The sequence below is a fragment of the Oncorhynchus kisutch genome, unplaced genomic scaffold (assembly GCF_002021735.2).
Source record: "Oncorhynchus kisutch isolate 150728-3 unplaced genomic scaffold, Okis_V2 Okis04b-Okis11a_hom, whole genome shotgun sequence".
Classification (NCBI taxonomy): Eukaryota; Metazoa; Chordata; class Actinopteri; order Salmoniformes; family Salmonidae; genus Oncorhynchus; species Oncorhynchus kisutch.
The window spans coordinates 6,916,516-6,941,035 of record NW_022261981.1 but is presented as its reverse complement, the minus strand read 5'-3'; the positions used below and the strand labels follow the sequence as shown (position 1 = coordinate 6,941,035).

General features: G+C 50.0%; 1 protein-coding gene across 2 annotated transcripts in view; it reads left to right on the top strand.

Moving 5' to 3' along the window:
• The window catches only part of LOC109876768 (serine/threonine-protein phosphatase 2A 55 kDa regulatory subunit B delta isoform), a 42,592-nt gene that overhangs the window by 3,634 nt on the left and 14,438 nt on the right, over nt 1-24,520 (top strand). For both annotated transcript variants that reach the window (XM_031813118.1, XM_031813117.1), the window contains exons 3-5: nt 16,958-17,055; nt 17,265-17,430; nt 18,781-18,893. In XM_031813118.1, the coding sequence (XP_031668978.1) occupies nt 16,958-17,055; nt 17,265-17,430; nt 18,781-18,893 (377 nt within the window). The remainder of the gene's footprint in view (nt 1-16,957; nt 17,056-17,264; nt 17,431-18,780; nt 18,894-24,520) is intronic.

The window sequence follows — 24,520 nt, the reverse complement described above, 5'->3', positions numbered from 1 at the left end:
CCCCCAGCATCACAGGGAGAGAGAGCCCCTAGCATCACGGGGAGAGAGGGTCCCCAGCATCACAGGGAGAGAGAGCTCCCCAGCATCACGGGGAGAGAGGGTCCCCAGCATCACAGGGAGAGAGAGCCCCCAGCATCACGGGGAGAGAGGGTCCCCAGCATCACAGGGAGAGAGAGACCCCAGCATCACGGGGAGAGAGAGCCCCCCGCATCACAGGGAGAGAGAGCTCCCAGCATCACGGGGAGAGAGGGTCCCCAGCATCACGGGGAGAGAGGGTCCCCAGCATCACGGGGAGAGAGAGCCCCTAGCATCACAGGGAGAGAGAGCCCCTAGCATCACGGGGAGAGAGAGCCCCTAGCATCACAGGGAGAGAGAGCCCCCAGCATCACAGGGAGAGAGAGCCCCTAGCATCACGGGGAGAGAGGGTCCCCAGCATCACAGGGAGAGAGAGCTCCCCAGCATCACGGGGAGAGAGGGTCCCCAGCATCACAGGGAGAGAGAGCCCCCAGCATCACGGGGAGAGAGGGTCCCCAGCATCACAGGGAGAGAGAGACCCCAGCATCACGGGGAGAGAGAGCCCCCCGCATCACAGGGAGAGAGAGCTCCCCGCATCACGGGGAGAGAGGGTCCCCAGCATCACGGGGAGAGAGGGTCCCCAGCATCACGGGGAGAGAGAGCCCCTAGCATCACAGGGAGAGAGAGCCCCCAGCATCACGGGGAGAGAGAGCTCCCAGCATCACGGGGAGAGAGGGTCCCCAGCATCACAGGGAGAGAGAGCCCCCAGCATCACAGGGAGAGAGAGCCCCCAGCATCACAGGGAGAGAGAGCCCCCAGCATCACGGGGAGAGAGAGCCCCCCGCATCACAGGGAGAGAGAGCCCCCCAGCATCACAGGGAGAGAGAGCCCCCCGCATCACGGGGAGAGAGAGCCCCCCGCATCACAGGGAGAGAGAGTCCCCAGCATCACGGGGAGAGAGGGAACCCCAGCATCACGGGGAGAGAGAGCCCCCCGCATCACAGGGAGAGAGAGCCCCCAGCATCACGGGGAGAGAGGGTCCCCAGCATCACAGGGAGAGAGAGACCCCAGCATCACGGGGAGAGAGGGTCCCCAGCATCACAGGGAGAGAGAGCCCCCAGCATCACAGGGAGAGAGGGCCCCCAGCATCACGGGGAGAGAGGGCCCCCAGCATCACAGGGAGAGAGGGCCCCCAGCATCACAGGGAGAGAGAGAGCCCCCAGCATCACAGGGAGAGAGAGAGACCCCAGCATCACGGGGAGAGAGGGTGCCCAGCATCACAGGGAGAGAGGGCCCCCAGCATCACAGGGAGAGAGAGCCCCCAGCATCACGGGGAGAGAGGGCCCCCAGCATCACAGGGAGAGAGAGCCCCCCAGCATCACGGGGAGAGAGAGAGAGCCCCCTCCCAGCATCACGGGGAGAGAGGGAGCCCCCCCGCAGCATCACAGGGAGAGAGAGAGAGAGCCCCTCCCAGCATCACAGGGAGAGAGAGAGAGAGAGCCCCTCCCAGCATCACAGGGAGAGAGAGAGAGAGCCCCTCACAGCATCACGGGGAGAGAGAGAGAGCCTCGCCCAGCATCACGGGGAGAGAGAGTGCCCCACCAAGCATCACGAGGAGAGAGAGAGAGCCCCCACCCCAGCATCACGGGGAGAGAGGGAGCCCCCCCGCAGCATCACAGGGAGAGAGAGAGAGAGCCCCTCCCAGCATCACAGGGAGAGAGAGAGAGAGCCCCTCCCAGCATCACGGGGAGAGAGAGAGAGCCTCGCCCAGCATCACGGGGAGAGAGAGAGCCCCACCCAGCATCACGGGGAGAGAGAGAGAGCCCCCACCCCAGCATCACGGGGAGAGAGGGAGCCCCCCCGCAGCATCACAGGGAGAGAGAGAGAGCCCCCACCCCAGCATCACGGGGAGAGAGGGAGCCCCCCCGCAGCATCACGGGGAGAGAGAGAGAGAGCCTCGCCCAGCATCACAGGGAGAGAGAGCCCCACCCCAACATCACGGGGAGAGAGAGAGAGAGCCCCCACCCCAGCATCACGGGAGAGAGGGAGCCCACCCGCAGCATCACGGGGAGAGAGAGAGCCCTCACCAGCATCACGGGGAGAGAGAGAGCCTCCTTCCCAGCATTTCAGAGAGAGAGAGAGAGAGCACCACCTCCCAGCACCACGGGGAGAGAGAGCGCCCCCAGCATGACGGGGAGAGAGAGCGCCCCCAGCAGCACAGAGGGGCCATCTGAATCTTTCCTGCCCAGTCATCCATACTGCAGCCTCTCTCTATTCTTCATGAACAAGCCATACATGTGCATGAACACTGAAACAGAGAGAGACTACCTCTACTTGTTCAATAAAGAAACCCCTCATTTTCATTCTCGGGCGAAAGCTTTTGCTACGTTACGTCCTAATGAATACGACCCCCTTGGCTCTGCATCATCATACTGTCTCAACCAGCACAGAATAAATAGATTTCCCTTGCTGCAGTCTTGCTGTTCAGGCCGTGCTTAGATCTTCCATGGCTGAGTGCATTTCCCTGATGTCAGCGTCATCCTTTAACCAAGGTACAGAGTCCTACTACCTCTTTATAATATGCTACAGGGGCTCTGCACTGCACCTGACCCATTGGCTTCCAGCCCAAGCGGGGGGCTGGGGGGGGGGGGGTGTATCTAAGGTGGTTTGGGTTGTGAGCATAGAGACATATATTAGTTATCTGTAAGTTAATGTACAACAAATTACGTCTTATCAAAGACTCCAGTCACCCAAGTCATAGACTGTTTTCTCTGTTACAACATGGCAAGTGGTACCCGGAGCACCAAGTCTAGGACCAAAAGGCCCCTTAACAGCTCCTACCCCCAAGCCATTAGACTGCTGAACAATTAATCAAATCACATTAATTAAAATTACATCCAGCCCCCTCACCTCAACCTCCATCTGACCACACCATCTAGTGTGACAGTTGAAACACTGATCAAAGCACTTAGTCAGCTAAGTTAGACTTGTTTTCGCCTTGGTTTCTCTGCTTCTCTGTTTCTCTGGTACCGGAATGCCTAGTCTAGGTCCAAAAGGCTTCTTAACAGCTTCTGTGTGATGTCACGTGAACCCATAAGATGTGATGTCACGTGAACCTATAAGATGTGATGTCACGTGAACCTATAAGATGTGATGTCACGTGAACCTATAAGATGTGATGTCACGTGAACCCATAAGATGTGATGTCACGTGAACCCATAAGATGTGATGTCACGTGAACCCATAAGATGTGATGTCACGTGAACCCATAAGATGTCACGTGAACCCATACGATGTGATGTTTCACCTATTGGCTAGCTAGACAGACATGACTGGAATAGACACTACTGTGTTTACTTGCAGAATTTTATCTAATCAAGTGGTTTTCAAATCAAATGTTATTTGTCATCATGCTTGGTAAGCAACCGGTGTACAATCGTGGCCAAAAGTTTTGAGAATGACACAAATATTAATTTCCACAAAGTTTGCTGCTTCAGTGACTATAGACATTTTTGTCAGATGTTACTATGAAATACTGAAGTATAATTACAAGTATTTCAAAAGTGTCAGGCATTTATTGACAATTATATGAAGTTGATGCAAAGAGTCAATATTGCAGTGTTGACCCTTCTTTTTCAAGACCTCTACAATCCGCCCTGGCATGCTGCTGTCAATTAACTTCTGGGCCACATCCTGACTGATGGCAGCCCATTCTTGCATAATCAATGCTTGGAGTTTGTCAGAATTTGTGGGTTTTTGTTTGTCCACCCGCCTCTTGAGGATTGACCACAAGTTCTCAATGGGATTAATGTCTGGGGAGTTTCCTGGCCATGAACCCAAAATATCGATGTTTTGTTCCCCGAGCCACTTAGTTATCACTTTTGCCTTATGGTAAGGTGCTCCATCATGCTGGAAAAGGCACTGTTTGTCACCAAACTGTTCCTGGATGGTTGGGAGAAGTTGTTCTCTGAGGATGTGTTGGTACCATTCTTTATTTATGGCTGTGTATTTAGGCATAATTTTGAGTGAGCCCACTCCCTTGGCTGAGAAGCAACCCCACACATGAATGGTCTCAGGATGCTTTACTGTTGGCATGACACAGGTCTGATGCTAGCGCTCACCTTGCCTTCTCCGGACAAGCTTTTTTCCAGATGCCCCAAACAATCGCCAAGTCAATGTGCAGGGGTAGAGGTAATAACTAGGCTGTATACACAGGGTACCACTACCAAGTCAATGTGCAGGGGTAATAACATGGCTATATACACAGGGTACCAGGTAATAACATGGCTATATACACAGGGTACCAGTACCAAGTCAATGTGCAGGGGTACGAGGTAAGGGAGGTAGATATGTACATATAGGTAGGGGTAAAGCGACTCGGCATCAGGATAGATAATAGACAGTAGCAGCAGCGTACGTGATGAGTCAAACGAGTTAGTGCAAAGTGGGTCAGTGCAGATAGTCCAGGTAGCTGTTTGGTTAACTATTTATCAGTCTTGTGGCTTGGGGGGTAGAAGATGTTCTGTTGGTCCCAGACTTGGTGCATCGTTTCTGCTATGTGAATGCAGAGAGAATAGTCAATGACCTGGGTGGCTGGAGACTTGAACAACGTTTAGGGCCTTTCCTCTGACACCGCCTGGTATAGAGTGCTTGAATAACAGAGAGCTCTGCCCCAAGGATGTACTGAGTTGTACTCACTACCCCTCTGTGGTACCTTGCGATCAAATGCCAAGCAGTTGCCATACCAAGCGGTGAGACAGCCGGTCAAGATTTTCTCAATGGTGAAGCTGTATTACATTTTGATGATCTGAGGGCTCATGCCAAATATTTTTCGCCTCCTGGGGGGGGGAGAGGTGTTGTCGTGCCTTCTTCACGTCTGTGTTGGTGTGTATGTGGACCATTATAATTCCTTAGTCATATGGACTCCGAGGATCTCAAAGCTGTCGACCCTCTCCACTACAGCCATGTGGATGTGGATGGGGGCGTGGTCAGCTCTCCGTTTCCTGTGGTCCACGATCAATCTCCTTTTTGTCTTTTTAGGGCGCCATCCAATAGTGAGAGTTAATGTGGCTAGATGTGAAGATGAAGCTTCTTGGTTACAACAGAGACATTCAACCTCCTCTTGGTAATAGCATATACTCCGGTATGGTACAGAAACTATATGAAAATCTGAATACCACCCAACCCTAATTGAACCTCTGGCTGTTGGTTGTTTAAAGGCTGTAGTAAGTCATCTTGGTTGGACCCTCTGGTTGTTTAAAGGCTGTAGTAGGTCATCTTGGTTGGAACCTCTGGCTGTTGGTTGTTTAAAGGCTGTAGTAGGTCATCTTGGTTGGAACCTCTGGTTGTTGGTTGTTTAAAGGCTGTAGTAAGTCATCTTGGTTGGACCCTCTGGTTGTTTAAAGGCTGTAGTAGGTCATCTTGGTTGGAACCTCTGGCTGTTGGTTGTTTAAAGGCTGTAGTAGGTCATCTTGGTTGGAACCTCTGGTTGTTGGTTGTTTAAAGGCTGTAGTAAGTCATCTTGGTTGGAACCTCTGGCTGTTGGTTGTTTAAAGGCTGTAGTAAGTCATCTTGGTTGGAACCTCTGGTTGTTTAAAGGCTGTAGTAGGTCATCTTGGTTGGAACCTCTGGTTGTTTAAAGGCTGTAGTAAGTCATCTTGGTTGGAACCTCTGGTTGTTGATTGTGTTTAGAGCTGTGTTGTGAATACAGTATCTGCTGTAGGGCCATATAAATATATATTTTTTGTGGCCTGATTCCATTTTCTCCATTTTTGGGGGCAACATTTTTGTATGTGTTCCATACAGAGGATGAATGGGCAAGACAAAAGATGCCTTTGAAAGGGGTATGGTAGTAGGTGCCAGGTGCACTGGTTTGTGTCAAGAACTGCAACACCGCTGGGTTTTTCACGCTCAGCAGTTTCCTGTGTGTATCGAGAACGGTCCACCACCCAAAGGACATCCAGCTAACTTGACAACTGTGGGAAGCATTGGGCGGCAGGGTAGCCTAGTGGTTAGAGCGTTGGACTAGTAACCGAAAGGTTGCAAGTTCGAATCCCCGAGCTGACAGGGTACAAATCTGTCGTTCCGCCCCTGAACAGGCAGTTTAACCCACTGTTCCTAGGCCGTCATTGAAAATAAGAATTTGTTCTTAACTGACTTGCCTAGTAAAATTAAAATAATTAAAAAACTAAATTGGAGTCAACATGGGCCAGCATCCCTGTGGAACACTTTGACACCTGGTTGTCCATGCCCACACATTGTGGCTGTTCTGAGGACCAAGGAGGGTGCAACTCAATATTAGGCAGGTGTTCCTAATGTTTTGTACACTCTGTACATTTTGTACATGTTTTGCATTCAGAAAGTATTCAAACCTCTTGACTTTTTACACATTTTGTTACGTTACAGCCTTAATCTAATTGATTCAATATGTATTTATTCTACACGCACTACTCCTTAATGACAAAGCAATAGCAGGTTTTTATTTTTTTTTACAAATGTATTCACCTTTTACCTAAGTATTAGTGTTGTTTTGTGTTGTCGTTATTCCCCAGTGAGCTGCTAGTGTTGTTGCAGTGGGTTGTGTTGTCATTATTCCCCAGTGAGCTGCTAGTGTTGTTGCAGTAGGTTGTGTTGTCATTATTCCCCCAGTGAGCTGCTAGTGTTGTTTTGTGTTGTCATTATTCCCCAGTGAGCTGCTAGTGTTGTTTTGTGTTGTCATTATTCCCCAGTGAGCTGCTAGTGTTGTTTTGTGTTGTCATTATTCCCCAGTGAGCTGCTAGTGTTGTTGCAGTGGGTTGTGTTGACATTATTCCCCCAGTGAGCTGCTAGTGTTGTTGCAGTGGGTTGTGTTGTCATTATTCCCCAGTGAGCTGCTAGTGTTGTTTTGTGTTGTCATTATTCCCCAGTGAGCTGCTAGTGTTGTTTTGTGTTGTCATTATTCCCCAGTGAGCTGCTAGTGTTGTTGCAGTGGGTTGTGTTGTCATTATTCCCCCAGTGAGCTGCTAGTGTTGTTTTGTGTTGTCATTATTCCCCAGTGAGCTGCTAGTGTTGTTGCAGTGGGTTGTCATTATTCCCCAGTGAGCTGCTAGTGTTGTTGCAGTGGGTTGTCATTATTCCCCAGTGAGCTGCTAGTGTTGTTGCAGTGGGTTGTCATTATTCCCCCAGTGAGCTGCTAGTGTTGTTTTGTGTTGTCATTATTCCCCGGTGAGCTGCTAGTGTTGTTTTGTGTTGTCATTATTCCCCAGTGAGCTGCTAGTGTTGTTTTGTGTTGTCATTATTCCCCAGTGAGCTGCTAGTGTTGTTGCAGTGGGTTGTGTTATCATTATTCCCCCAGTGAGCTGCTAGTGTTGTTTTGTGTTGTCATTATACCCCAGTGAGCTGCTAGTGTTGTTTTGTGTTGTCGTTATTCCCCAGTGAGCTGCTAGTATTGTTGCAGTGGGTTGTGTTGTCATTATTCCCCCAGTGAGCTGCTAGTGTTGTTTTGTGTTGTCATTATTCCCCAGTGAGCTGCTAGTGTTGTTTTGTGTTGTCATTATTCCCCAGTGAGCTGCTAGTGTTGTTGCAGTGGGTTGTCATTATTCCCCAGTGAGCTGCTAGTGTTGTTGCAGTGGGTTGTCATTATTCCCCCAGTGAGCTGCTAGTGTTGTTTTGTGTTGTCATTATTCCCCGGTGAGCTGCTAGTGTTGTTTTGTGTTGTCACTATTCCCCAGTGAGCTGCTAGTGTTGTTTTGGGTTGTCATTATTCCCCCAGTGAGCTGCTAGTGTTGTTTTGTGTTGTCGTTATTCCCCAGTGAGCTGCTAGTGTTGTTGCAGTGGGTTGTTTTGTCATTATTCCCCCCAGTGAGCTGCTAGTGTTGTTGCAGTGGGTTGTGTTGACATTATTCCCCCCAGTGAGCTGCTAGTGTTGTTTTGTGTTGTCATTATTCCCCAGTGAGCTGCTAGTGTTGTTTTGTGTTGTCATTATTCCCCAGTGAGCTGTTAGTGTTGTTGCAGTGGGTTGTGTTGTCATTATTCCCCCAGTGAGCTGCTAGTGTTGTTGCAGTGGGTTGTGTTGTCGTTATTCCCCAGTGAGCTGCTAGTGTTGTTGCAGTGGGTTGTGTTGTCATTATTCCCCCAGTGAGCTGCTAGTTGTTGCAGTGGGTTGTGTTGTCATTATTCCCCCAGTGAGCTGCTAGTGTTGTTTTGTGTTGTCATTATTCCCCAGTGAGCTGCTAGTGTTGTTGCAGTGGGTTGTGTTGTCATTATTCCCCCCAGTTAGCTGCTAGTGTTGTTGCAGTGGGTTGTGTTGTCATTATTCCCCCAGTGAGCTGCTAGTGTTGTTGCAGTGGGTTGTGTTGTCGTTATTGCCCAGTGAGCTGCTAGTGTTGTTGCAGTGGGTTGTGTTGTCATTATTCCCCCAGTGGGTTGTGTTGTCGTTATTCCCCCAGTGAGCTGCTAGTGTTGTTGCGGTGGGTTGTGTTGTCATTATTCCCCAGTGAGCTGCTAGTGTTGTTGCAGTGGGTTGTGTTGTCATTATTCCCCCAGTGAGCTGCTTGTGTTGTTTTGTGTTGTCATTATTCCCCCAGTGAGCTGCTAGTGTTGTTGCAGTGGGTTGTGTTGTCATTATTCCCCAGTGAGCTGCTAGTGTTGTTGCAGTGGGTTGTGTTGTCATTATTCCCCAGTGAGCTGCTAGTGTTGTTACAGTGGGTTGTCTTGCCGTTATTCCCCTAGTGAGCTGCTAGTGCTGTTGCAGTGGGTTGTGTTGTCGTTATTCCCCAGTGAGTTGCTAGTGTTGTTGCAGTGGGTGGTGTTTTCGTTACTCCCCCAGTGAGCTGCTAGTGTTGTTTTGTGTTGTCGTTATTACCCAGTGAGCTGCTAGTGTTGTTGCAGTGGGTTGTCATTATTCCCCCAGTGAGCTGCTAGTGTTGTTTTGTGTTGTCGTTATTCCCCAGTGAGCTGCTAGTGTTGTTGCAGTGGGTTGTGTTGTCATTATTCCCCCCAGTGAGCTGCTAGTGTTGTTGCAGTGGGTTGTGTTGTCCTTATTCCCCAGTGAGCTGCTAGTGTTGTTGCAGTAGGTTGTGTTGTCATTATTCCCCCAGTGAGCTGCTAGTGTTGTTGCAGTGGGTTGTGTTGTCATTATTCCCCAGTGAGCTGCTAGTGTTATTGCAGTAGGTTGTGTTGTCATTATTCCCCCAGTGAGCTGCTAGTGTTGTTTTGTGTTGTCATTATTCCCCAGTGAGCTGCTAGTGTTGTTTTGTGTTGTCATTATTCCCCCAGTGAGCTGCTTGTGTTGTTTTGTGTTGTCATTATTCCCAGTGGGTTGTCATTATTCCCCCAGTGGGTTGTGTTGTCGTTATTCCCCCAATTGAGCTGCTAGTGTTGTTGCAGTAAGTTGTGTTGTCATTATTCCCCAGTGAGCTGCTAGTGTTGTTGCAGTGGGTTGTGTTGTCATTATTCCCCCAGTGAGCTGCTTGTGTTGTTTTGTGTTGTCATTATTCCCCAGTGAGCTGCTAGTGTTTTTGCAGTGGGTTGTGTTGTCATTATTCCCCCAGTGAGCTGCTAGTGTTGTTTTGTGTTGTCATTATTCCCCCAGTGAGCTGCTAGTGTTGTTTTGTGTTGTCATTATTCCCCAGTGAGCTGCTAGTGTTATTTTGTGTTGTCATTATTCCCCAGTGAGCTGCTAGTGTTGTTGCAGTGGGTTGTCATTATTCCCCCAGTGAGCTGCTAGTGTTGTTGCAGTGGGTTGTGTTGTCATTATTCCCCAGTGAGCTGCTAGTGTTGTTGCAGTGGGTTGTGTTGTCATTATTCCCCAGTGAGATGCTTGTGTTGTCATTATTCCCCCAGTGAGCTGCTAGTGTTGTTGCAGTGGGTTGTGTTGTCATTATTCCCCAGTGAGCTGCTAGTGTTGTTGCAGTGGTTTGTGTTGTCATTATTCCCCCAGTGAGCTGCTTGTGTTGTTTTGTGTTGTCATTATTCCCCCAGTGAGCTGCTAGTGTTGTTGCAGTGGGTTGTGTTGTCATTATTCCCCAGTGAGCTGCTAGTGTTGTTGCAGTGGGTTGTGTTGTCGTTATTCCCCAGTGAGTTGCTAGTGTTGTTGCAGTGGGTTGTGTTGTCCTTATTCCCCAGTGAGCTGCTAGTGTTGTTGCAGTGGGTGGTGTTGTCATTATTCCCCAGTGAGATGCTTGTGTTGTCATTATCCCCCAGTGAGCTGCTAGTGTTTTTGCAGTGGGTTGTGTTGTCCTTATTCCCCAGTGAGCTGCTAGTGTTGTTGCAGTGGGTTGTGTTGTCGTTATTGCCCAGTGAGCTGCTAGTGTTGTTGCAGTGGGTTGTGTTGTCATTATTCCCCAGTGAGCTGCTAGTGTTGTTGCAGTGGGTTGTGTTGTCATTATTCCCCAGTGAGCTGCTAGTGTTGTTGCAGTGGGTTGTCTTGCCGTTATTCCCCTAGTGAGCTGCTAGTGCTGTTGCAGTGGGTTGTGTTGTCGTTATTCCCCAGTGAGTTGCTAGTGTTGTTGCAGTGGGTTGTGTTTTCGTTACTCCCCCAGTGAGCTGCTAGTGTTGTTTTGTGTTGTCGTTATTACCCAGTGAGCTGCTAGTGTTGTTGCAGTGGGTTGTCATTATTCCCCCAGTGAGCTGCTAGTGTTGTTTTGTGTTGTCGTTATTCCCCAGTGAGCTGCTAGTGTTGTTGCAGTGGGTTGTGTTGTCATTATTCCCCCCAGTGAGCTGCTAGTGTTGTTGCAGTGGGTTGTGTTGTCCTTATTCCCCAGTGAGCTGCTAGTGTTGTTGCAGTAGGTTGTGTTGTCATTATTCCCCCAGTGAGCTGCTAGTGTTGTTGCAGTGGGTTGTGTTGTCATTATTCCCCAGTGAGCTGCTAGTGTTGTTGCAGTAGGTTGTGTTGTCATTATTCCCCCAGTGAGCTGCTAGTGTTGTTTTGTGTTGTCATTATTCCCCAGTGAGCTGCTAGTGTTGTTTTGTGTTGTCATTATTCCCCAGTGAGCTGCTAGTGTTGTTTTGTGTTGTCATTATTCCCCAGTGAGCTGCTAGTGTTGTTGCAGTGGGTTGTGTTGTCATTATTCCCCCAGTGAGCTGCTAGTGTTGTTGCAGTGGGTTGTGTTGTCGTTATTCCCCAGTGAGCTGCTAGTGTTGTTGCAGTGGGTTGTGTTGTCATTATTCCCCCAGTGAGCTGCTAGTTGTTGCAGTGGGTTGTGTTGTCATTATTCCCCCAGTGAGCTGCTAGTGTTGTTTTGTGTTGTCATTATTCCCCAGTGAGCTGCTAGTGTTGTTGCAGTGGGTTGTGTTGTCATTATTCCCCCCAGTTAGCTGCTAGTGTTGTTGCAGTGGGTTGTGTTGTCATTATTCCCCCAGTGAGCTGCTAGTGTTGTTGCAGTGGGTTGTGTTGTCGTTATTGCCCAGTGAGCTGCTAGTGTTGTTGCAGTGGGTTGTGTTGTCATTATTCCCCAGTGAGCTGCTAGTGTTGTTGCAGTGGGTTGTGTTGTCATTATTCCCCCAGTGAGCTGCTTGTGTTGTTTTGTGTTGTCATTATTCCCCCAGTGAGCTGCTAGTGTTGTTGCAGTGGGTTGTGTTGTCATTATTCCCCAGTGAGCTGCTAGTGTTGTTGCAGTGGGTTGTGTTGTCATTATTCCCCAGTGAGTTGCTAGTGTTGTTGCAGTGGGTTGTGTTGTCCTTATTCCCCAGTGAGCTGCTAGTGTTGTTGCAGTGGGTGGTGTTGTCATTATTCCCCAGTGAGATGCTTGTGTTGTCATTATCCCCCAGTGAGCTGCTAGTGTTTTTGCAGTGGGTTGTGTTGTCCTTATTCCCCAGTGAGCTGCTAGTGTTGTTGCAGTGGGTTGTGTTGTCGTTATTGCCCAGTGAGCTGCTAGTGTTGTTGCAGTGGGTTGTGTTGTCATTATTCCCCAGTGAGCTGCTAGTGTTGTTGCAGTGGGTTGTGTTGTCATTATTCCCCAGTGAGCTGCTAGTGTTGTTGCAGTGGGTTGTGTTGTCATTATTCCCCCAGTGGGTTGTGTTGTCGTTATTCCCCCAATTGAGCTGCTAGTGTTGTTGCAGTAAGTTGTGTTGTCATTATTCCCCAGTGAGCTGCTAGTGTTGTTGCAGTGGGTTGTGTTGTCATTATTCCCCCAGTGAGCTGCTTGTGTTGTTTTGTGTTGTCATTATTCCCCAGTGAGCTGCTAGTGTTTTTGCAGTGGGTTGTGTTGTCATTATTCCCCCAGTGAGCTGCTAGTGTTGTTTTGTGTTGTCATTATTCCCCAGTGAGCTGCTAGTGTTGTTTTGTGTTGTCATTATTCCCCAGTGAGCTGCTAGTGTTGTTGCAGTGGGTTGTCATTATTCCCCCTAGTGAGCTGCTAGTGTTGTTGCAGTGGGTTGTGTTGTCATTATTCCCCAGTGAGCTGCTAGTGTTGTTGCAGTGGGTTGTGTTGTCATTATTCCCCAGTGAGCTGCTAGTGTTGTTGCAGTGGGTTGTGTTGTCATTATTCCCCAGTGAGCTGCTAGTGTTGTTGCAGTGGGTTGTGTTGTCATTATTCCCCCAGTGGGTTGTGTTGTCGTTATTCCCCCAATTGAGCTGCTAGTGTTGTTGCAGTAAGTTGTGTTGTCATTATTCCCCAGTGAGCTGCTAGTGTTGTTGCAGTGGGTTGTGTTGTCATTATTCCCCCAGTGAGCTGCTTGTGTTGTTTTGTGTTGTCATTATTCCCCAGTGAGCTGCTAGTGTTTTTGCAGTGGTTTGTGTTGTCATTATTCCCCCAGTGAGCTGCTAGTGTTGTTTTGTGTTGTCATTATTCCCCAGTGAGCTGCTAGTGTTGTTTTGTGTTGTCATTATTCCCCAGTGAGCTGCTAGTGTTGTTGCAGTGGGTTGTCATTATTCCCCCAGTGAGCTGCTAGTGTTGTTGCAGTGGGTTGTGTTGTCATTATTCCCCAGTGAGCTGCTAGTGTTGTTGCAGTGGGTTGTGTTGTCATTATTCCCCAGTGAGATGCTTGTGTTGTCATTATTCCCCCAGTGAGCTGCTAGTGTTGTTGCAGTGGGTTGTGTTGTCATTATTCCCCAGTGAGCTGCTAGTGTTGTTGCAGTGGGTTGTGTTGTCATTATTCCCCCAGTGAGCTGCTTGTGTTGTTTTGTGTTGTCATTATTCCCCCAGTGAGCTGCTAGTGTTTTTGCAGTGGGTTGTGTTGTCCTTATTCCCCAGTGAGCTGCTAGTGTTGTTGCAGTGTGTTGTGTTGTCATTATTCCCCAGTGAGCTGCTAGTGTTGTTGCAGTGGGTTGTGTTGTCATTATTCCCCAGTGAGCTGCTAGTGTTGTTGCAGTGGGTTGTGTTGTCATTATTCCCCCAGTGGGTTGTGTTGTCGTTATTCCCCCAATTGAGCTGCTAGTGTTGTTGCAGTAAGTTGTGTTGTCATTATTCCCCAGTGAGCTGCTTGTGTTGTTTTGTGTTGTCATTATTCCCCAGTGATCTGCTAGTGTTTTTGCAGTGGGTTGTGTTGTCATTATTCCCCCAGTGAGCTGCTAGTGTTGTTTTGTGTTGTCATTATTCCCCAGTGAGCTGCTAGTGTTGTTTTGTGTTGTCATTATTCCCCAGTGAGCTGCTAGTGTTGTTGCAGTGGGTTGTCATTATTCCCCCAGTGAGCTGCTAGTGTTGTTGCAGTGGGTTGTGTTGTCATTATTCCCCAGTGAGCTGCTAGTGTTGTTGCAGTGGGTTGTGTTGTCATTATTCCCCAGTGAGATGCTTGTGTTGTCATTATTCCCCCAGTGAGCTGCTAGTGTTTTTGCAGTGGGTTGTGTTGTCCTTATTCCCCAGTGAGCTGCTAGTGTTGTTGCAGTGGGTTGTGTATTCATTATTACCCCCAGTGAGCTGCTAGTGTTGTTGCAGTGGGTTGTGTTGTCGTTATTCCCCAGTGAGCCGCTAGTGTTGTTGCAGTGGGTTGTGTTGTCGTTATTCCCCAGTGAGCTGCTAGTGTTGTTGCAGTGGGTTGTGTTGTCATTATTCCCTCCAGTGAGCTGCTAGTGTTGTTGCAGTGGGTTGTGTTGTCATTATTCCCCAGTGAGCTGCTAGTGTTGTTACAGTGGGTGCTACAGTAGAGGATGACGTGTGCCTGATAGTGTTCAGGCCTATACTGAGATGGTATGATTGAAAAACCCACTGCTACGTCAGACTGGTCATCAATGATATTGATCATGTTTTTGTTTTGTGACGTAGACCTAACCCGTGTTATAGTGTGTCTTAAGTTCAGGTTTATTTATCATTATTTTATTACATATTGTTCATGTTGTTGTTGTTGTCTCTCTCTCAGCCGACATAGAAGTGTTACACACTGATTACCTTTTTGTTGTTGTCTCTCTCTCAGCCGACATAGAAGTGTTACGCACTGATTACCTTTTTGTTGTTGTCTCTCTCTCAGCCGACATAGAAGTGTTACACACTGATTACCTTTTTGTTGTTGTCTCTCTCTCAGCCGACATAGAAGTGTTACACACTGATTACCTTTTTGTTGTTGTTGTCTCTCTCTCAGCCGACATAGAAGTGTTACGCACTCATGACCTTTTTGTTGTTGTTGTCTCTCTCTCAGCCGACATAGAAGTGTTACGCACTCATGACCTTTTTGTTGTTGTTGTCTCTCTCTCAGCCGACATAGAAGTGTGACACACTGATGACCTTTTTGTTGTTGTTGTCTCTCTCTCAGCCGACATAGAAGTGTGACACACTGATGACCTTTTTGTTGTTGTTGTCTCTCTCTCAGCCGACATAGAAGTGTTACGCACTGATGACCTTGTTGTTGTCTCTCTCTCAGCCGACATAGAAGTGTTACGCACTGATGACCTTGTTGTTGTTGTTGTCTCTCTCTCAGCCGACATAGAAGTGTTACGCACTCATGACCTTGTTGTTGTTGTTGTCTCTCTCTCAGCCGACATAGAAGTGTTACGCACTCATGACCTTGTTGTTGTTGTCTCTCTCTCAGCCGACATAGAATTGTTACGCACTCATGACCTTTTTGTTGTTGTTGTCTCTCTCTCAGCCGACATAGAAGTGTTACGCACTCATGACCTTTTTGTTGTTGTCTCTCTCTCAGCCGACATAGAAGTGTTACGCACTCATGACCTTTTTGTTGTTGTTGTCTCTCTCTCAGCCGACATAGAAGTGTGACACACTGATGACCTTTTTGTTGTTGTCTCTCTCTCAGCCGACATAGAAGTGTTACGCACTCATGACGTTGTTGTTGTTGTTGTCTCTCTCAGCCGACATAGAAGTGTTACACACTCATGACCTTGTTGTTGTTGTTGTCCTCTCTCAGCCGACATAGAAGTGTTACACACTGATTACCTTTTTGTTGTTGTTGTCTCTCTCTCAGCCGACATAGAAGTGTTACGCACTCATGACCTTTTTGTTGTTGTTGTCTCTCTCTCAGCCGACATAGAAGTGTTACGCACTCATGACCTTGTTGTTGTTGTCTCTCTCTCAGCCGACATAGAAGTGTGACACACTGATGACCTTTTTGTTGTTGTTGTCTCTCTCTCAGCCGACATAGAAGTGTGACACACTGATGACCTTTTTGTTGTTGTTGTCTCTCTCTCAGCCGACATAGAAGTGTGACACACTGATGACCTTTTTGTTGTTGTTGTCTCTCTCTCAGCCGACATAGAAGTGTGACACACTGATGACCTTTTTGTTGTTGTTGTCTCTCTCTCAGCCGACATAGAAGTGTTACGCACTGATGACCTTGTTGTTGTTGTTGTCTCTCTCTCAGCCGACATAGAAGTGTTACGCACTGATGACCTTGTTGTTGTTGTTGTCTCTCTCTCAGCCGACATAGAAGTGTTACGCACTCATGACCTTGTTGTTGTTGTTGTCTCTCTCTCAGCCGACATAGAAGTGTTACGCACTCATGACCTTGTTGTTGTTGTCTCTCTCTCAGCCGACATAGAATTGTTACGCACTCATGACCTTTTTTTTTGTTGTCTCTCTCTCAGCCGACATAGAAGTGTTACGCACTCATGACCTTTTTGTTGTTGTCTCTCTCTCAGCCGACATAGAAGTGTTACGCACTCATGACCTTGTTGTTGTTGTCTCTCTCTCAGCCGACATAGAAGTGTTACGCACTCATGACCTTTTTGTTGTTGTTGTCTCTCTCTCAGCCGACATAGAAGTGTTACGCACTCATGACCTTGTTGTTGTTGTCTCTCTCTCAGCCAACATAGAAGTGTTACACACTCATGACCTTTTTGTTGTTGTTGTCTCTCTCTCAGCCGACATAGAAGTGTGACACACTGATGACCTTTTTGTTGTTGTCTCTCTCTCAGCCGACATAGAAGTGTTACGCACTCATGACCTTGTTGTTGTTGTTGTCTCTCTCAGCCGACATAGAAGTGTTACACACTCATGACCTTGTTGTTGTTGTTGTCCTCTCTCAGCCGACATAGAAGTGTTACACACTGATTACCTTTTTGTTGTTGTTGTCTCTCTCTCAGCCGACATAGAAGTGTTACGCACTCATGACCTTTTTGTTGTTGTTGTCTCTCTCTCAGCCGACATAGAAGTGTTACGCACTCATGACCTTGTTGTTGTTGTCTCTCTCTCAGCCGACATAGAAGTGTTACGCACTCATGACCTTGTTGTTGTTGTTGTCTCTCTCTCAGCCGACATAGAAGTGTTACGCACTCATGACCTTGTTGTTGTCTCTCTCTCATCCGACATAGAAGTGTTACGCACTCATGACCTTGTTGTTGTTGTCTCTCTCTCAGCCGACATAGAAGTGTTACGCACTCATTACCTTTTTGTTGTTGTTGTCTCTCTCTCAGCCGACATAGAAGTGTTACGCACTCATTACCTTTTTGTTGTTGTTGTCTCTCTCTCAGCCGACATAGAAGTGTTACGCACTCATTACCTTTTTGTTGTTGTTGTCTCTCTCTCAGCCGACATAGAAGTGTTACACACTCATGACCTTGTTGTTGTCCCTCTCTCAGCTGACATAATCTCAACGGTTGAGTTTAACTATTCTGGAGAACTCCTAGCGACGGGAGACAAAGGAGGTCGTGTCGTCATTTTCCAACGGGAACAAGAGGTCAGTTAACTATCAAACAGACATAAATCAATAGAAGAAGAAAAAAACAACGTTTAAGACTAAAATGCACCTTGAAAACAACATTAGTCGGATTCACCTTTTAATGTAGCATAATGTACAACATCCTATTATTATTTTTTTAAGTGCATTATTGTGGTGGTTGTGAAATGTAGTCGTACTAATAATGAGCTGGGTTTTATTTCTTTCAGAGTAAAAACCGTCCTCATTCCAGAGGAGAATACAATGTGTACAGCACTTTCCAGAGCCATGAACCCGAGTTCGACTATTTGAAAAGCTTAGAAATCGAGGAAAAAATCAATAAAATAAGATGGTTACCTCAACAAAACGCTGCACACTCTCTGCTCTCAACAAACGGTAAGTCACGGAGCTCTCGTTCATATTTCTGATTGCGTTCGGTCAAGGTGATGACTCTTCAGCACCACAGACGTTCCAAGGAACTGCACTGAATATTGAACTGTAAAAGGTCGCTTATTAACCTCTGTCGTGGAAATGTCCTGTATTTACCAAATCCATGAGAGAGCAAACCACCACACAAGTCCGAGTTATATCATAAAGTCCATCTTTTAATTATATGAGCTTCACCATAAGCCCGGTGACTCTCAGATCAATTCAGTGTCTATAAATGAATTCTCTGAGAGTGCTTACAAAACAATTCTTAGTATCATTTATAGCCCAGACACGCCCATCTGAACTCACATGACAAATAACAGATCTTAGGAACATTGCACAAAGGAAAACAGCATTAGCTATAAATTATTGTTCAGTTTACTCTCTTAGACGAGGTTCTAATTCTCGTTCTTGGTACAACATAGTACCAAAACATTACCTCATCCAATGGCATATATCAATTGTCAATCCTAGATACTCCCATCTTAAATACACCCCCCTCCTGGACAAGCTCACTGAGACAGTGAGCCTCTTAGGTCATATACTAGATCAAGATAAGGGCAACCTCAGAGGGGACATGTAATAGTGAACCTCTTAGGTCATACACTAGATCAAGATAAGGGCAACCTCAGAGGGGACATGTAGTAGTGAACCTCTTAGGTCATATACTAGATCAAGATAAGGGCAACCTCAGAGGGGACATACGATAGTGAACCTCTTAGGTCATATACTAGATCAAGATAAGGGCAACCTCAGAGGGGACATACGATAGTGAACCTCTTAGGTCATATACTAGATCAAGATAAGGGCAACCTCAGAGGGGACATACGATAGTGAACCTCTTAGGTCATATACTAGATCAAGATAAGGGCAACCTCAGAGGGGACATACGATAGGGAACCTCTTAGGTCATATACTAGATCAAGATAAGGGCAACCTCAGAGGGGACATACGATAGTGAACCTCTTAGGTCATATACTAGATCAAGATAAGGGCAACCTCAGAGGGGACATACGATAGTGAACCTCTTAGGTCATATACTAGATCAAGATAAGGGCAACCTCAGAGGGGACATACGACAGTTCCAGACACATTCCCATAAGAAGACAAGCCTGACCTCTCCACTCTCTGGGGTCCAAGTATCTTTTCCCCCACATAAGCATTATTATGTAAATTAAACATCTTATTTATCAATGTTAACTAACTCATTCTGATTCTGCTACCACACTCCTTCCTCTGAAGTGTTTATACAGACGGAAGACCAAGGTGACTGTAACACTGTGCTATAACAGTGACATTGCCTTTTTCACAACCCAGACAAAACCATCAAGCTGTGGAAAATCAGCCAACGGGACAAAAGAGCAGAAGGCTACAACTTGAAAGACGAGGATGGAAGACTGAGAGATCCTTTTAGAATCACGTCGTTACGGGTATGTCTCCTCTCGTTCATCACCGTTTACCTGATATAGTTTTGAATGATCCCGTTCAGGGAAATATTATTGGAATTTTACCCCCTTTTTCTCCCCAATTTCGTGGTATCCAATTGTTAGTAGTTACTATCTTGTCTCATCGCTATAACTCTCGTACGGGCTCGGGAGAGACGAAGGTCGAAACAGAACCCAACCAAGCCTCACTGCTTCTTAACACAGCCCGCATCCAACCCGGAAGCCAGTCGCACCAATGTGTCGGCCCGCTACAGGAGTCGCTGGTGCGCGATGAGACAAGGATATCCCTACCGGCCAAACCCGCCCCTAACCCGGACAACGCTGGGCCAATTGTGCGTCGCCCCATGGAGCCTGGGCTCGAACCCAGAGTCTCTGCCTTAGACCACTGCGCCACCCGGGGAGGCCCTCCGTTCAGGGAACCCAGAGTCTCTGCCTTAGACCACTGCGCCACCCGGGGAGGCCCTCCGTTCAGGGAACCCAGAGTCTCTGCCTTAGACCACTGCGCCACCCGGGGAGGCCCTCCGTTCAGGGAACCCAGAGTCTCTGCCTTAGACCACTGCGCCACCCGGGGAGGCCCTCCTTTCAGGGAACCCAGAGTCTCTGCCTTAGACCACTGCGCCACCCGGGGAGGCCCTCCGTTCAGGGAACCCAGAGTCTCTGCCTTAGACCACTGCCCAACCGAGGAGGCCCTCCGTTCAGGGAACCCAGAGTCTCTGCCTTAGACCACTGCGCCACCCGGGGAGGCCCTCCATTCAGGGAACCCAGAGTCTCTGCCTTAGACCACTGCGCCACCCGGGGAGGCCCTCCGTTCAGGGAACCCAGAGTCTCTGCCTTAGACCACTGCGCCACCCGGGGAGGCCCTCCGTTCAGGGAACCCAGAGTCTCTGCCTTAGACCACTGCGCCACCCGGGGAGGCCCTCCGTTCAGGGAACCCAGAGTCTCTGCCTTAGACCACTGCGCCACCCGGGGAGGCCCTCCGTTCAGGGAACCCAGAGTCTCTGCCTTAGACCACTGCGCCACCCGGGGAGGCCCTCCGTTCAGGGAACCCAGAGTCTCTGCCTTAGACCACTGCACCACCCGGGGAGGCCCTCCGTTCAGGGAACCCAGAGTCTCTGCCTTAGACCACTGCACCACCCAGGGAGGCCCTCCGTTCAGGGAAATAAAAGAAAAAACACAAAGTATTTGGAGTGAAAATGTGAGGGCTAAAATACATGGCACCGCGTGACGGTCTGATATGAACCTGCCGTTCGTTCTCTTTAGAAGCAGGGCGTTTTAGCAACCGCTCGCCGTGAGCCGTTCTGACTGCTGACATTTTCACAAGTTTGGACAAGTAGAATCAGTTCGCACTCGGTTTCGCAAATTACATCCGGCACTCTGTTCAGAGGTGCCAAGTCCTCTTGGACGGCAAACGCTACCAGTGTGTCCGTGCCTTTTTAAACTGTGATTATGTCATCCCTTCTGATCCATCTCTCCTGATATGTGATTGATTACCTGATATATGTTGATTACCTGATATGTGATTGATTACCTGATATGTGATTGATTACCTGATATGTGGTTGATTACCTGATATGTGGTTGATTACCTGATATGTGATTGATTACCTGATGTGATTGATTACCTGATGTGATTGATTACCTGATATGTGATTGATTACCTGATATGTGGTTGATTACCTGATATATGGTTGATTACCTGATATGTGATTGATTACCTGATATATGGTTGATTACCTGATATATGATTGATTACCTGATATGTGGTTGATTACATGATATATGATTGATTACCTGATATGTGGTTGATTACATGATATATGATTGACATATTATTGATATTATTTGTTAGTAAAAAAAACAAACATTTAAAAGTATATAATATACAGTTCCTTCAGAAAGCCTCCACCCCCCCCCTCCGTGACTCCTTCCACATCCCCCCTCCGTGACTCCTTCCACAGCCCCCCTCCGTGACTCCTTCCACACCCCCCCCTCCATGACTCCTTCCACAGCCCCCCTCCGTGACTCCTTCCACAGCCCCCCTCCGTGACTCCTTCCACAGCCCCCCTCCGTGACTCCTTCAACCCCCCCCCCTCCGTGACTCCTTCCACAGCCCCCCTCCGTGACTCCTTCCACAGCCCCCCTCCGTGACTCCTTCCACAGCCCCCCTCCGTGACTCCTTCCACAGCCCCCCTCCGTGACTCCTTCCACACCCCCCCTCCGTGACTCCTTCCACACCCCCCCTCCGTGACTCCTTCCACACCCCCCCTCCGTGACTCCTTCCACCACCCCGCCCTCCGTGACTCCTTCCACCACCCTGCCCTCCGTGACTCCTTCCACCACCCCGCCCTCCGTGACTCCTTCCACCACCCCGCCTTGCCACAGCCCCCCTCCGTGACTCCTTCCACACCCCCCCCTCCGTGACTCCTTCCACCCCCCCCCCCTCCGTGACTCCTTCCACCCCCCCCTCCGTGACTCCTTCCACCCCCCCCCCCCCCCCCCCTCCGTGACTCCTTCCACCACCCCTCCTTGCCACAGCCCCCCTCCGTGACTCCTTCCACCACCCCGCCTTGCCACAGCCCCCCTCCGTGACTCCTTCCACAACCCCGCCTTGCCACAGCCCCCCTCCGTGACTCCTTCCACAACCCCGCCTTGCCACAGCCCCCCTCCGTGACTCCTACCACGCCCCCCTCCGTGACTCCTTCCACCACCCCGCCTTGCCACAGCCCCCCTCCGTCACTCCTTCCACCACCCCGCCTTGCCACAGCCCCCCTCCGTCACTCCTTCCACCACCCCCGCCTTGCCACAGCCCCCCTCCGTGACTCCTTCCACCACCCCGCCTTGCCACAGCCCCCCTCCGTGACTCCTTCCACCACCCCGCCTTGCCACAGCCCCCCTCCTTGACTCCTTCCACCACCCCGCCTTGCCACAGCCCCCCTCCGTGACTCCTTCCACACCCCGCCTTGCCACAGCCCCCCTCCGTGACTCCTTCCACCACCCCGCCTTGCCACAGCCCCCCTCCGTGACTCCTTCCACAACCCCGCCTTGCCACAGCCCCCCTCCGTGACTCCTTCCACAACCCCGCCTTGCCACACCCCCCCTCCGTGACTTCTTCCACACCCCGCCTTGCCACTGCCCCCTCCGTGACTCCTTCCACCACCCCGCCTTGCCACAGCCCCCCTCCGTGACTCCTTCCACACCCCGACTTGCCACAGCCCCCCTCCGTGACTCCTTCCACCACCCCGCCTTGCCACAGCCCCCCTCCGTGACTCCTTCCACCACCCCGCCTTGCCACAGCCCCCCTCCGTGACTCCTTCCACCACCCCGCCTTGCCACAGCCCCCCCTCCGTGACTCCTTCCACCACCCCGCCTTGCCACAGCCCCCCTCCGTGACTCCTTCCACCACCCCGCCTTGCCACAGCCCCCCTCCGTGACTCCTTCCACCACCCCGCCTTGCCACAGCCCCCCTCCGTGACTCCTTCCACCACCCCGCCTTGCCACAGCCCCCCTCCGTGACTCCTTCCACCACCCCGCCTTGCCACAGCCCCCCTCCGTGACTCCTTCCACCACCCCGCCTTGCCACAGCCCCCCTCCGTGACTCCTTCCACCACCCCGCCTTGCCACAGCCCCCCTCCGTGACTCCTTCCACCACCCCGCCTTGCCACAGCCCCCCTCCGTGACTCCTTCCACCACCCCGCCTTGCCACAGCCCCCCTCCGTGACTCCTTCCACCACCCCGCCTTGCCACAGCCCCCCTCCGTGACTCCTTCCACCACCCCGCCTTGCCACAGCCCCCCTCCGTGACTCCTTCCACCACCCCGCCTTGCCACAGCCCCCCTCCGTGACTCCTTCCACCACCCCGCCTTGCCACAGCCCCCCTCCGTGACTCCTTCCACCACCCCGCCTTGCCACAGCCCCCCTCCGTGACTCCTTCCACCACCCCGCCTTGCCACAGCCCCCCTCCGTGACTCCTTCCACCATCCCGCCTTGCCACAGCCCCCCTCCGTGACGCCTTCCACCACCCCGCCTTGCCACAGCCCCCCTCCGTGACTCCTTCCACCACCCCGCCTTGCCACAGCCCCCCTCCGTGACTCCTTCCACACCCCGCCTTGCCACAGCCCCCCTCCGTGACTCCTTCCACCACCCCGCCTTGCCACAGGGCCACCCCCGCCTTGCCCAGCCCCCTCCGTGACTCCTTCCACACCCCGCCTTGCCACAGCCCCCCTCCGTGACTCCTTCCACAACCCCGCCTTGCCACAGCCCCCCTCCGTGACTCCTTCCACACCCCGCCTTGCCACAGCCCCCCTCCGTGACTCCTTCCACACCCCGCCTTGCCACAGCCCCCCTCCGTGACTCCTTCCACCACCCCGCCTTGCCACAGCCCCCCTCCGTGACTCCTTCCACCACCCCCGCCTTGCCACAGCCCCCTCCGTGACTCCTTCCACCACCCCGCCTTGCCACAGCCCCCTCCGTGACTCCTTCCACCACCCCGCCTTGCCACAGCCCCCCTCCGTGACTCCTTCCACCACCCCGCCTTGCCACAGCCCCCCTCCGTGACTCCTTCCACCACCCCGCCTTGCCACAGCCCCCCTCCGTGACTCCTTCCACCACCCCGCCTTGCCACAGCCCCCCTCCGTGACTCCTTCCACCACCCCGCCTTGCCACAGCCCCCCTTAGTTTAATTCATCTTTTAAATACACATTTTAATAATTCTCCTCTGCTTCTAAATTGTTGACGCCCCAAAAATATGGAAGATTAAATCATATTTCTGCCCACTTTGAAGAGCTGTCCACATTTACATTTCCTCTGCCAACAAGACTAGTAATGAACAGCAAATCAGACAACGCCATAGTAACACGGGAAACTGTTGAGCGTGAAAAACCCAGCAGCGTTGCTGTTCCAGACTCAAACCGGTGAGCCTGGCGCCTACGGACATAGCTCGTTCAGAGGCACTTAAATATTTTGTCTTCACCCTCTGAATGGCACACACAATTATTTTATTTTATTTCACCTTTATTTCACCTTTATTTAACCAAGTTGAGAACAAGTTCTCATTTACAACTGCGACCTGGCCAAGATAAAGCAAAGCAGTTCGACAGATAAAACGACACAGAGCTACACATGGAGTAAAACAAACATACAGTCAATAATACAGTAGAAACAAGTCTATATACAATGTGAGCAAATGAAGTGAGAAGGGAGGTAAAGGAAAAAAAGGCCATGGTGGCAAAGTAAATACAATATAGCAAGTAAAACACTGGAATGGTAGATTTGACAGATGAGTGTGCAAAGTAGAAATACTGGGGAGCAAAATAAATACAGTAGGGGAAGGGGTAGTTGTTTGGGCTATTTATAGATGGGCTATGTACAGGTGCTGTGATCACAATCAATGTCTCAATGGTCTCAAGGCTTAAAAATCCTTCTTTAACCCGTCCCCTCCTCTTCATCTACACTGATTTTAAAGTAGATTTAACAAGTGACATCAATAAGGAATCATCTTTTTCATCCGGATTCACCTGGTCAGTAAATGTCATGGAAACAGCAGGTGTTCTTAATGTTTTGTCCGCTCAGTGTCCATCTGCTACAGAGGGAAAGGAGAGAGCATGAGAAAATGTGA